Source organism: Lepus europaeus, chromosome 6, assembly GCF_033115175.1.
Source record: "Lepus europaeus isolate LE1 chromosome 6, mLepTim1.pri, whole genome shotgun sequence".
In the NCBI taxonomy this organism is placed as follows: Eukaryota; Metazoa; Chordata; class Mammalia; order Lagomorpha; family Leporidae; genus Lepus; species Lepus europaeus.
The window spans coordinates 79,726,812-79,740,936 of NC_084832.1; the positions used below are offsets into that span (position 1 = coordinate 79,726,812).

The following is a 14,125-nucleotide window of genomic DNA, read 5'->3' on the forward strand; positions in this document are numbered from 1 at the left end:
AACTGACACCACATTTCATAATGTATATAATACAATACAAAAGATACTGTATAAGAATGTAGTATATGTGGATGGATATGGAGAGACAGCCTTTGAAAGGTAGGATACAACAGATGGAGATGATCTGACAAAAATTACTCAGAAGATGTTTATGCATAAAGTGTAAATGATGTCACAGCTGAAAACAAGGAAAGGAGGGAGAGATGCTGCAGATTTTTAAACAAGGATTAGAGGCAAACAATGTAACAGGAAAACTTCTGGGCTTAGAATTAAATACATTTGGGCTAGCATCCCAGCTCTACCACATACAGGATATCCAAAATGCTTAGGACCAAAAGTGTTTCAGATTTCTGAAGAATTGCATATATATAAGAAATCATGAGGAAAAGAAAGACCCAAATCTACAGATAAAATTCATTTGTTCCATATAAACCTTATACACACTCAGTCTGACAGTAACTTATACAACATTTTTAGCAGGGCTGCATTTTGACTGCAACCCATTGCATGAGGTCAGTTTGTGATTTTCCACAAATATATGTGGTGCCTTGTGGTACTTAAAAGGTTTCAGATTACAAAGCATTTCTGTTTCCAAATTTTCAGATTAGGGATGCTAAATCAAAATTAGCATTAGGTTTTTCTAAAACACAATTTTCATTTTTTTTTATCAAATGGGGATAATATGTGGTTGTTGTTACAAAGATTCAATATGACAGGAATTGTATTATTACCCACTGTATTGGCAGCCAAACCTCAGTAGTTAACGTCTCATAGTAAGTGGCAGAATGTAGGAGATGGCAAGAAAGGAGAAGTCAAAAGATATTTAGTCTCAGTGACTGGGAAGATGATAATACCATTAACTGAAGTAGAAATACAGGAGAATACATAAAAAGCAGCAGATGTGGAGAACAGAAAAATAAGCTTAAACATGTCAGATCTGCAACGATGGGGGATATAAATCTACATGCAAAGATAGCAGAAAGCACAAGAAATCTGAGTCTTGAACTCAGAAGACAGTTTAAACTTTATTTAAATTTCAGGAATAAACAAAGAGCAGGCAAAGAAAAGAACATACAAAGAACAGAATTCAAAAGGAATCATGGATGAAACAAAGAGTTAAGAGTGCAAAGAGAAAAGAGTTTCAAAAATAAACATAGCCAGCAGTCTAGGAACTGCATGAAACTGTTAGATTTAGCAATTAAGGAGATCTACAACAAACTCTGGCAGCAGTTTCAGGGGCTGGTGTTGCCGGCACAGCAGCTTAAGCTACCACCTGTTGCACCAGAATCCTCTATGAACATAGGTTTGAATCCCATCCAGCTTCCTGCAATGACCCTAGCAAGCAGCACCAGATGGCCCAAGTGCTTGGATCCCTGCACCCACATGGCAGACCCAAATGAAGTTCCAAGATCCTATCTTCACCTTGGCCTTGTGTGGCTATTGTGGCCATTTGGAGAGTGACCCAGCATATGGAAGATTTCTAACTGGCTTTCAAGTCTACATATAAATATAACATTTAAAAACAGAGAGTGTCAGCAGAAATTTGGTGACATGAAACTGTACACATTTAAGGAATAAACAGGTGGTAAATAAATGAAGAAAAAGAGTACAAAAGATTTCATGGGTCCCCAGTTGGGGATTCCACAAACACATTAATGGAGAACAACTGGGTATTATCAGTATTTTTTTATTATTATTATTATTATTATTATTTGACAGATAGAGTTAGACAGTGAGAGAGAGAGATAGAAAGGTCTTCCTTCCGTTGGTTCACCCCCCAAATGGCCGCTACGGCCAGAGCTACGCTGATCTGAAGCCAGGAGCCAGGAGCTTCCTCCTGGTTTCCCAGGCGGGTGCAGGGCACAAGCACTTGGGCCATCCTCCATTGCCCTCCCGGGCCACAGCAGAGAGCTGGACTGGAAGAGGAGCAACTGGGACTAGAACTTGGCGCCCATACGGGACGCCAGCGCCACAGGTGGAGGATTAACCAAATGAGCCACAGCGCCGGCCCCATATTATCAGTATTTCTAATGCCATATGAAGAATAAATTTGGTCTCTATAAAATGACAAGAGACTGAAGAAAATATTATCTCTAATTCTAAAGTGAAAACATGAAATCACTGTTCTTGGTGGAAAACAAAAAGATTAGTAAGTAACAAAAGGTTGACAACCATGAATGTTAGAAATCTGGTGCTAAGGAGAATAAAGGCAGTATGAGTGATTATATTTCATCACTTGAGTTGAAAATCTTAAAAGATTTTGTTAAGCTTTTTGTTGTTTGGTACTCATTTTATTTTCAGAAGTCGAAAAAGGCAAAACAGTAGGTCAAGATTAAGAAGTCAATGTAAAGAGGCCGAAATTCTGGTATAATGGTGAAAGCCATCGCCTGATATGGACACTATTTCAAGTCCTGTATATTCTACTTCCAATTCAACTTCCTGCTAATGCTCCTGGGAAAGCAGTAGAAGATGACCTAAGCATTTGGGTCCCCTGCACCCATGTGGGAGACCAGGAAGGAGCTTCGGGCTCCTGGCATCAGCCTGGCCCAGCTCTGACCATTGTGGTCATTTGGGGAGGGAACCAGAGGATGGAAGACCTCTTTCTCTGTCTCTTCGTCTCTTTCTGTAGTTCTGTCTTTCAAATAAATAAATAAATCTTTTTTAAAAAGAAGAAGAAATCAATGTAAAGAAACGCCTAAAGTTCCAGAAAGGCAGGAAAATGTCACTGAGAAATAAAATAAATTATATGGTAAAAGAATTGACCTTAAGCCGGCGCCGCGGCTCAATAGGCTAATCCTCCGCCTTGCGGCGCCAGCACACTGGGTTCTAGTCCCAGTCGGGACACCGGATTCTGTCCCGGTTGCCCCTCTTCCAGGCCAGCTCTCTGCTGTGACCCGGGAAGGCAGTGGAGGATGGCCCAAGTGCTTGGGCCCTGCACCCCATGGGAGACCAGGAGAAGCACCTGGCTCCTGCCATCGGATCAGCGTGCTGCGCCGGCCGCAGCGCGCCAGCCGCGGCGGCCATTGGAGGGTGAACCAATGGCAAAAAGGAAGACCTTTCTCTCTGTCTCTCTCTCACTGTCCACTCTGCCTGTTAAAAAAAAAAAAAAAAAAAAAGAATTGACCTTATTGACCTTAATAAAGCAGCACACTTGGGCATAAGCTACAGTCCATGTCTAGAAAATTACATGTGCAATCTTACCCTTAAGAAATGCTGTCCTATATAAGCTCAGGAAACCAGTGCAGTTAGAACTGTATCACATCCAAGTGAAAACATGGGTTCAAATTTTGGCTCCTGGGGCCAGTGTTGTGGCCTAGCAGGTAAAGCTGACACCTGTAACACCAGCAGCAGCCCATATGGGCATCAGTTTCTGTTCTGACTGCCCCACTTTCAATCCAGCTCCCAACTAATGTACCTGGGAAAGCAACAGAAGTTGGTCCAAGTGCCTGGGTCCCTGCCACCTACATGAGAGACCCAGATGAAGCTCCTGGCTTCAGCCTGGCTAAGACATGGCCTTTGCAGCCATCTGGGGAGTGAATCACCAGACAGAAGATCTCTCTCACCCTCTCTCTTTCAAAATAAATAAATGAAACTTTAAAAAAAATAAACACAAATTTTGTCTCCTCTACTGATTTTTAACATTACTCAGCTTCTCTGAATGCGTTTCTTCATTTAACAGTAACATTAATCCCATGAGATATTAGGAAGCCCAAAAGGCAATGTATGTAAAGCTTAGCATAGTACATGGCACAAGACAATTAAGAACTACTGTTAGCTATGATTATTAAAATAAATAAATATAAATATTCTTCTAACCTGAAAGGACCTAAGCTTTATTTATTTTTTTTATTTTTATTTTTGACAGAGTGGACAGTGAGAGAGAGAGAGACAGAGAGAAAGGTCATCCTTTTTGCCGTTGGTTCATCCTCCAATGGCCGCCGCACTGCGCTGATCCGAAGGCAGGAGCAAGGTGCTTCTCCTGGTCTCCCATGGGGTGCAGGGCCCCAGGACTTGGGCCATCCTCCACTGTACTCCCTGGCCACAGCAGAGAGCTGGCCTGGAAGAGAGGCAACCGGGACAGAATCTGGTGCCCCGACCGGGACTAGAACCCGGTGTGCCAGCGCCACAAGGCAGAAGATTAGCCTGTTGAGCCACGGCGCCAGCCAGGACCTAAGCTTTAAAAATTTACTTATTTGAAAAGTCATAGTTACAGAGAGAAGATCTTCCATCTTCTAGTGTACTTCCTAAGTGGCCGCAACAGCCAGGTTGGACCAAGCTGAAGACAGGAGCTTTTTCTGGGTCAGTTGGGTGCAGTGGCCCAAGTACTTGAGCCATCTTCTACTGCTTTCCCAGGTCCATTAGCAAGGAGCAGGTAGGACTCAACCTGGCCCCCAAATGAGATGCCAACACTGTAGGCAATGGCTTAACCCACTGTGCCACAACACTGGGCCTAGGACCTAGGCCTTAAAGGAAAAAAAATCAGTGGAACACAGAAGACTAATATATATGGCTAACAATTTAAACCTTTATATGTTAAAAATAAAAAATAATATTAAAGGGTAAACATTACCCAAAACCAAAAAAAAATCTTAGGGAATTGATATATAAAATTATTTTTCTTACTAAAATATAAAAATATATACTAACATAATCTTCAGGTCCCTTGTTTAGGAATGCCCAAAGACAGCAATGGAGAAGAATTGGATTTTTCTCAATACTTCAACACGTGACTGATAAATGTAAGGCATTTTAGAGTTAAAAAGCTCAAATTCAGAGTATTAACATTCTGCGTCTCCTTAAAAAAACTTTTTGAAGCATAAAATAACAGTATTTGAAATACTAGACACCGATTCAATCTTTCACACACATTAATGCAAATTTATTACTAGATGTCTTAACAAAAAAGCATAACTCTAGTATATGTTCTAACATACACTAACAAAAGTGACCTCAAAACTACTACTGCTGATAAATGGCAGGGAGGGAGGGACAGTGGCAGAGAAGCCTAGTGTCTACACCTCTGCATTGCTAAGTATAACATCCCCACAACTCACAAGCAGTTCTAGTGCCACATCTATCTGTTCCTACACAGGCGGGGTACAATTTACTTTCAGGTTTCCTTTTCAAAATTGAAAAAAATCCCATCTCTAATCTCTCTCCTACTGATCCCAAAGACAAGAAAAACTCAGGTAAAACACTATTCCTAATTGACAAATCCAAAATTTTCCAACGATATTTTAAGTACATACATGATACATGGCTTCCCATTATCTTTGGGGGGGGGGGGGGGGAGAAAGACTACCAAAATTTCATTTGGGGGCAAATATCACATTTTGCAACATGTTTGAGAGTAACATTTTTGTTCCTGTGCCCAAGGTAGCATAGATATTGCTAGTGTATCTATACTGAACAAAACAAGAGGGGCTGGCATTATGGAGTAGTAGGTAAAGATGCTGTCTGCAATGCCAGCTTACCACATGGTAGCTGGGTTGTATCCCAGCTGTTCCACTTTTGATGCAGCTCCCGCTACTAGCCTGGGATAGTAGCAGAGGACGGCCCAAGGGCTTTGGCCCCTGCTACCAATATGGGAGACCTGGAAGAAGTTCCTGACTCCTGGCTTCAGCCTGGCTCATCCCCAGCCATTGTAGCCTCCTTCCTTCCCTCCCATTCTTTCCCTCCCTCCCTCCATGTAAATTTTTGAATTAAAAAAAAAAAAAAACGATATTATGGAATGTTTATAAGGTAGGAGGCCGAAATAAAACCAAGTTGTGAAATTTGTAGTATCTTTTTATGCTTTGTAAACGTGGGATTGCAGACATTGGCTAGGAATTATTTTTAAAACTAATTTACTCAAAATTTAGAAAGAATATATGCTACTATTTTTGGCTAAATTGAAATTTTGACCAAAAGCATTATCTATACTATAAAATAATTACCAGTTATAATCCAAACTAAAATGGAATATGAAATTTTTACAGGTACTTCAACATCATATAGGGACTAGCTAGCCCTTGAATTATAAAAATTCACTTTTCATTGTTTAGAACTGACAAGAAAAGGCAGAGTCAAAGACTGAAAAGCATCTGTAAGGACCCTACGACAACATACCATCGAATGTGATTATATAGGAAATCTGATGTTTGTTTATACACAATTTTTATTTCTTATCAAAAGTTGAAAGAAAAGATATAAAGCTTTTATATATAAAAGATATATATATAAAAATATAAAGTTCAGATTCTAAACAAATGGGACTTTCTGTACTAACTTTTATAACATGACTTTTGAGTGTAATATCCTAAGTAACTCTGTATTAAAAACTAATTGATCTCAAATGTTAACAAGTTGAAAAGGAAAATACAGAAACAGGAGAAGCTTAAAAAGCCACTGAAGCTAAAAATCATTAAGTTGGTTACTGAACCACTAACTACACTTTGATTCAAAAATTTAGAAACCACTCAGGTATTTCAGATAGGTCATCCAATCTTTTTACACCCGCCATCACACATAGATACAGAAAGTTGCCATGATATTCACTTTCAAAAACGTCTAATAAAAATCATTTTTACCTGTAAATTGTTTTCTGTGACTCTGTTCCACCAAACCATATTGATGGGTACTCCTGATTTACACCTGTCAGCAAGGCAGCCAATAGGGTTCTTTGCTTTCCGTGCCTTTGATCCCATCGGAACTAGCCTCTCTTCCAGCATCCCCAGGCGATACTTCCTTGGCTAGGAAAAAGAAGGAAAGAAACCAGGCCACTCCTAACATCCCCACACTAATCTAAACTAACATAACTAACATATAGAAGACAGGGGAATGGTAAAATAGGGAACAAGAAAAATTTCTATGATACTCCTCCTAATGTCCATATCATCCCCACTACTTCCCACCTCCACCCCATACCTCCAAAATAATCCACAGTCCTTTAGAGGCTGAACAATATTATATAAAGCTACAGGTGTTATACAGAAATATAATGTAATCTGATTTTAGTTAATAAATAGAAGAAATTATCAGTAAAGTAAATGCTTTGCACAATTTTCCACTGGCACTTACCTATTCTCACTGCAATATGAAGAAATGGCTTCAAGGGCACAAAATACAGATTAGAAAAATTCTCCAAACTGTAACTTTTTCTGCTCCTCAACTTGTTGCCTTATTTTCTAGTAAGAACTACTCCATTTAAAAGAAGGAGCTGATTCCTAAGCAATGGATTTTTATACCTTAAAAACTTCTATGCACATTAGGCTAGATTCCAAGACAATCACTCTACCTGAAATGAGCATTAAAACTAAGGTACTCAATGGAAAGAAATTAATTTCAGAATAAAAGTAAAAGCAACAAAGTAACAATAACACAAACCTTTTTGGTCTTTTAAATCTTAGTAATTTAATTGTTACTGAATAAACTGTCCAACAAAATCATTGGGTAACATTGTAATAAAGTTAATAAACCATCTTAACAGTGGTGAGCAGTGCTTTTAAACCTGGAATGTAATGAGTTTTCACCATCTCCTTACAATTTGCACTAAACTGTGTCTTACAGGGAATTTGTGTGTTATGCTTGTGTATAATCTGCCCCTTCAAGGAATACTGATATATGTGTACAAAGTTATCTAATTTAAAACCTCAATAAGAAAATCTATGTATAACTATGGTTCTGTCATGACCACTGAAACATTTGAAAGTTCTCACAGCCAAACATGGATTTTAAAAATTGTCTAGTATAAAGAGAATTAACCTGAACATTTGCTTTCTAAATTTCAAAAACCTTGCAAATAACCCTACACAAATTATATTTTTCTCCCCACAAGTGTGCCTCTTCTATACTGGAATTTAAGAGGGTCAAAATAATTAACCTGACATTATGAAAGGTAACCAGATTACCTGATCAACAGTTATAGCAGTGGAAGTTAAACTTCATTAAACTATTTCTACTTTTATGCTGTCTTGGATCAACCTAGTTACCTTCTGTATCAGAAGAAACTTCTATGGGTATGAATAATCAATCATGCATTCTTCATGATTCATAGGAACATTATACGCCAAAGTGGTTTAAAATAACTTGTTTCTAGTAATATATCTCATTGGAAAGAATATAAAATGAAACTCAAGTTTTTGAGTTCAAGTAGACAACTATCAAGGTTTTGACGTATGAATACATTAAGAATATAACCTTCATTAAGCCTTCGATAATATAAAATTTGTATTTTAGAAAATATTTAAACAAAATCATATCCTGTCAAACAGGACTTATACAAGAACACCTACTCATATATATGAATGTAATAAAATTATTCCTTTACATAATCTACTGTAATTCTGAGACTTCAAATTCAGACCCATTTTTGACCCAGTTATTACAGTTAGTACAATTTATTTTCTACATAGTACTGCATTAAGTAACATAGAAAAAGGGTTTAAAATATATCTAACATATGATCCTCCTTTCTCAACAGCTGTCATTATATAATGATGTTTCTTGTTTTTTTCCAAAGAGGAATTCATCACCCTTGTCTCTCTACCCCATGCCCAAAAACCCAACTATTCCTAGGCTTTTCATCTTAGGTAGAAAAGATGTCCAAACATGTGCCATTATAAATATAAGGTTTTTTTCAATAAATAGCCAGAGATTAAACTCTAAACTATATATGATGATAACTATATAAAACTATATACATGATGATAATAACTATATGTATGTACGTATGATGATGAAAAGACTCAAGGTATCAATATCATTTAAAATACCATTATATGCACAAGGACAAAAATGACATCTGAAAAGAGATGGAAGCAATAGAAAGCATGATAGTTTCACTGCCTAGAACATAAATTACAGCAATATCTCATCTGTAAGATAATTTGCAAATGTGAATCATCATTAACTCCATTAAACATGTTTTCAACTAAACATTTTAGAACTTACTTTTTATCACAAACTGTTCTCTGTACTAGGAATTCAATGGTGAATAAAATACATACTTATCCCTCAAAGAGACAACATGATCTAGTAGGTAAGGCAATATGTAACAAAACAGCTCATCACGATATAACAATGAACATAAAATCAAGGTGCTAAATGCTTTCTGTAGAATACAGAAAAGTAACAGCCTGACAAATAAGGCAAATGCTTGGCAGTATTTTGAAGGAAACATAAGCGTGTCTAGACAAGAACAACCAGAGAGAGATGTATTATATGCTAGGGAAAACGTATGTAAAGCATAAGGGCACTGTGGTATTTGGAACAAATGACAAGTATTCAGTATATCATCAGATGAGGCTTGACTGCAAAAGACTGAAAGCAATAAAAAACATTTATTGTTTTACACCCTGTACTTCAAACCACGGGCAAAGGGGAATTTCTGAAAGCTTATAAATGGGAAGATTTCATTTAGAAAGTAAGTAATATGGCAGTGTGGCAGAGAGATCAGGGAGCGAAAATTACAAGCAGGCAGACAAATTACTAAACTCTGGGAACAGTGTTAGTTAAGGTTTCTGAATCTCAGCAGTTAAACATTTTAGGCAATTCTTTGCCCTGTGCATCGTGGGATGTTCATCATCCCTGTCTTCCACACTAGATACCACTAGCACCACTGCCCTAGTTGTGCCAACCAAAAAATGTCTCCAGATTGTGTTCTCCAGGTAAAGGGACACAAATGACCCTATGAACTTGAGGCAATTACAACAGAAAGAGGATGGAGTCTGACTATAGAAAGAGCTGGTGAGTAAAATAACTACTGGCGATTAATGAAAAGAAGGGAATGGGGAAAAGGGAGAAGTCAAATGAAAAATGAAGAAATAAAAGGGGCAAACAAAACTGTAAGGGAAATGTTCACTTACTAAAGCTTTCTGAGTTCTATAAGGTCCAAGCCCCTCCTCCAGAATAAACCCCTCTTCCTTTTCATTAGCTTCTAAAAATTCCTACCCAGTCTTGAAAATGTAATGGTTTATTTTAATAATAGCAAATTCCCTTGTTAATCCTATGTAACTGATGGTCTGGTCAGCCCCATCTTGCTGGTTATAATGCAGTGGAAATATTTTAAAATGCCAATCCTCATAATAACCAGCTTTTCTACTCTACCTTCTATACATCAACTGTATACAACTTCCTGATAAAATATCCAGAGCCTATAACTAGCTTCTTTACTCCTCTCTCTCTCATACACATACATACACACACACACACACACACCTAAGTCTCAAAATAACTAAAGTGACTGGTTTTTATTTTTCTTCACAAAATCTAAATGAGCAACAAAATTAGATAGCTGTTGAAAATAGTGTTATCCTTTGTATTGGTGATTAAAAAAACTTAGGGCTTGAACAAACATTTTCAAGGTTAAAAAATTTCAGAATGTATTCCAGAGTAGAGTTTGTCAAACTGTAATTTACAAACGAATCTTCTAGGGATGATACTAAAATAAATAATCTGTCATGGTAACACTGAGGAAGGCCTGAGACTTCGCATAGCTGAAGAGCTCCCAAGACTGAATGTGCTGCTGGTCTGATAAGGACACTTTGGGCAATAAAGATCTTTAGAATATCAGAGAAAATCTGGAAAAGAAACAACTAGTGGTACAAACAGAAAAGGGGTCACCTCCCAAGATGAAAAAGGATACAGCCTTAAGTTCAATAGCTGAACTCGTTGTATCTCTCTATCCCTTTGGAGTTTGACCTAAACACTTTGTCTCCAAAACCACTACTCAAAGCCCACAAAACACCAGCTTTCCAAAAATGGTTTTCCCATTCCATTCGAGTTAATTTCCATGGTTTGAGATTAGGGGATGTACGCTCTGATTCCTAACAAGTGAGTTAAGTCTCCAGACTCACTATGTCAAAGGACAGACTAGCAGTCTTAGTTTAGAACTATTTTAGCTTTGTACCCTAGTGAACACATATTTATTTACTGTGTTAATTCACTCAACATTTCAGAATTGGCCTCTCTGACCTTCACAGAAATACAATCATCACTTGGAACTATTTTCTTCCCGAAAAAAGTTCACAGTCTAACTAAACAACTACCTATAAAAACCAGTGATTAAACAGAAAATGTAGTTAAAGTTATCAAGTAACAAAGCGATTTTCAAACCACTACTCTTTTGGTAATTTGAAAACAGCACCACCTCCAAAATGTCTCACATTATCACTCACACATCATATACAATAATCTAATCATTAATAATGAGCCAGAGAAACAAATTTATCACAGGATAAATGTTTGCAATACCCTAAATTTTAAGAACTCTCTCTGAAAATCAAAAGCATAGTAACTGACATTCCTGTAATGGCTGCTTCCTGGAAGGTAGTGTCCCACGAAACGGTTTAGCCTCAGGATCCAGAGCTCCAACAACAGAGTATTTCAACCCAGATAACCCAGATATATCTCAAGATCCCAACACCCTGACCTCAGTTTCAACACAGTTACTCTGTCTTAGTATCACTGATTTTGATGCTGCCTGTTGAAGAAGAACTAGAGACAAAATGGCATTAGGTGTGATCTTCAGCATTACAATCATTCCTGCTTACTTGGGTGTATTCACACCAAATAGATATGGACAAGTACGACATTGAAGGGCCTCCTAAATCAAACCTCACCCTGAAAACTTTTGTGATAATACAGTTAAGCCTGAGCTCTGGTGTCTGAAAGTTTCCATGAGTAAAAACTGTATCTTCACATTCTTCTTTCCTACAAAATGGAAATAAATTACTATATATTAAAGAGAAAAACCAGGGGCTAGTGTCATGGCATAGTGGGTAAAGACACTGCCTGAAATGCCACTATCCCTTATGGAAGGCAGTTCAAGTCCCAACTGCTTCACTTCTGATTCAGCTCCTTGCTAATGGCCTGGGAAAAGCAGTAGAAGGTAGCCCAAGTGTTTGGACCTCTCCGACCTATACGGGAGACCTAGCATAGGCCACTGTGGCCGTCTGGAGAGTGAATCAGTGGATGCAAGAATCTCTGTCTCTCATCCTCCTTCCCTCTCTCATATTCTAACTCTGACTTTCAAAATAAATAAATAAATCTTTTAAAAATTGAAAAAAAGTCTTTTATAAAAAAAAAAAAAAAGTAATGCACTAGGGCCAGCGCTGTGGCATAGCAGGTAAAGCCACTGCCTGTAGTGCCGGCATTCCATATGGGCACTGGTTCAAGACCCAGCTGCTCCACTTCCGATCCAGCTCTCTGCTATGGCCTGGGAAAGCAGTGGAAGATGGCCCAAGTCCTTGGGCCCCTGCACCCACATGGGTGACCTGGAAGAAGCTCCTGGCTCCGGACTGGCACAGCTCCGGCCAATGCGGCCAATTGGGGAGTGAACCAGCGGATCGAAGACCTTGCGCTCACACACTCTTTGCCTCTCCTTTTCTGTGTAACTCCGACTTTCAAATAAAATAAATAAATCTTTAAAAAGAAAAGATGAAACTACTATGAAAAAGTTCATCTAAATTTACAGCAAAACATGATTAACAAACATTTTTTAAAGTTCTGTTATGAGATCACTGAAGGAATATTATCTATGAAAACTTAATAAGCCTACAAAACACTAATTCTATTCTTCAAACTTCATTGTTAAACAGGAATTTTGTGTCACCAAAAATGAAATTAATTGGAACATCCTTGGTAAGGCCACATTAACTTCTTTAAAAAAGAAAAAAAATATTTACTTATTCGAAAGGCAGAGTTACAGAGCGGGTGAGGGGGTGGCAGTGGTAGGCAGAGAAGTATTCCATCCACTGGTTCACTCCCCAAATGGCTGCAACAGCCGGAGCCAGGCCAGGAGTCAGAAATTCCTTCGGGTCTCCCACGTAAGTGCAGGGGCCCAAGCACTTGGGTCATCTTCTGCTGCTTTCCCAGTCCATTAGCAAGGAGCTGGATGGGAAGTGGAACATCCAGGACACAAACCAGCACCTATATGGACACTGGCACTACAGGCAGTGGCTTAACCCTCTCGCTAGGCCACACCGCTGGTCCCCACATTTAATTTCTAAAGAACCAGAACATCAAAATGCAACTTTTTGCATTCTTTTGCTTCAGAATGCACCAGAATACAAAAAAATAAAATACCACATCAAAGTAATTAAAATATTGAGTGAAAATGAATAAAGTTCTCTTTTTAAAGGTGAGTTATTTTCATAATAAACCATCAACTGTAATTATCAGTACATTTTTTTCAATCCCTGACCAAAAGTAATCATCATGCTAAAATGCCTACTTATTATCAAAAGGTTTCCAATTTATTTAATTTATGTGTATACACTTACTTCAGTTAAATCTTGACACAGAGTATCTTCAGAAATTAAACTAAGATAGTTGTTAAACTAAGTTAATGAAAAGTAATCTTACACACATGCAGAATCAGGTAAACATAAGCTTTAAAACTGCAGAATTGTAAGCAACAGAAAAATATACTAACCTTTGATAAACAGAAGACATTATGCCAAGTTTTTTATATCTAATGAAGGTTAATATGCACAATTCTATGAAACAGTGCCTATAATTAGAATGCCTTTACAGATGACTAAAGTGAGTCTTAGAACATTACAACAACTTGCCTGTAATCTTACAACAAACCTAAGGTTGGACTCCAAAGATTCTATTCTTAACTGAATCTTGCCTGCTATTCAAGTGTATCTATTCCACATTCTATAATATTCTAACATTATTCTAGTTAAACATCAGATGACCAAATACAAACTCCTAAGTGAATGCAAACCGTCTGGTACAGCAGTTAAGATGCTGTTTGGGACACCTACATCCATATTGGAGTGTCAAGGATGGAGTCATCTCTACTTCAAATTCCAGTTGCCTGCTAATGTAGTTTGGGAGGCAGTAAAAATGGCTCAATTGGCCGGCACCGTGGCTCAATAGGCTAATCCTCCACCTTGCGGCACCAGCACACCAGGTTCTAGTCCCGGTCAGGGTGCCGGATTCTGTCCCGGTTGCCCCTCTTCCAGGCCAGCTCTCTGCTGTGGCCAGGGAGTGCAGTGGAGGATGGCCCAAGTGCTTGGGCCCTGCATCCCATGGGAGACCAGGAGAAGTACCTGGCTCCTGGTTTTGGATCGGCGCGGTGCGCCGGCTGCAGCACGCCAGCCGTGGCGGCCATTGGAGGGTCAACCAACGGCAA

General features: G+C 38.5%; 1 protein-coding gene across 7 annotated transcripts in view; it reads right to left on the minus strand.

Annotated features, from left to right (window-relative positions):
• The window catches only part of PAN3 (poly(A) specific ribonuclease subunit PAN3), a 149,584-nt gene that overhangs the window by 91,774 nt on the left and 43,685 nt on the right, over positions 1-14,125 (minus strand). For 6 of the 7 annotated variants that reach the window (XM_062194432.1, XM_062194427.1, XM_062194433.1 and 3 more), the window contains exon 5: positions 6,570-6,731. The exons of the other annotated variant lie outside the window; for it this stretch is intronic. In XM_062194432.1, coding sequence (XP_062050416.1) covers positions 6,570-6,731 — 162 coding nt within the window. The remainder of the gene's footprint in view (positions 1-6,569; positions 6,732-14,125) is intronic. 7 annotated transcript variants of the gene reach the window in all.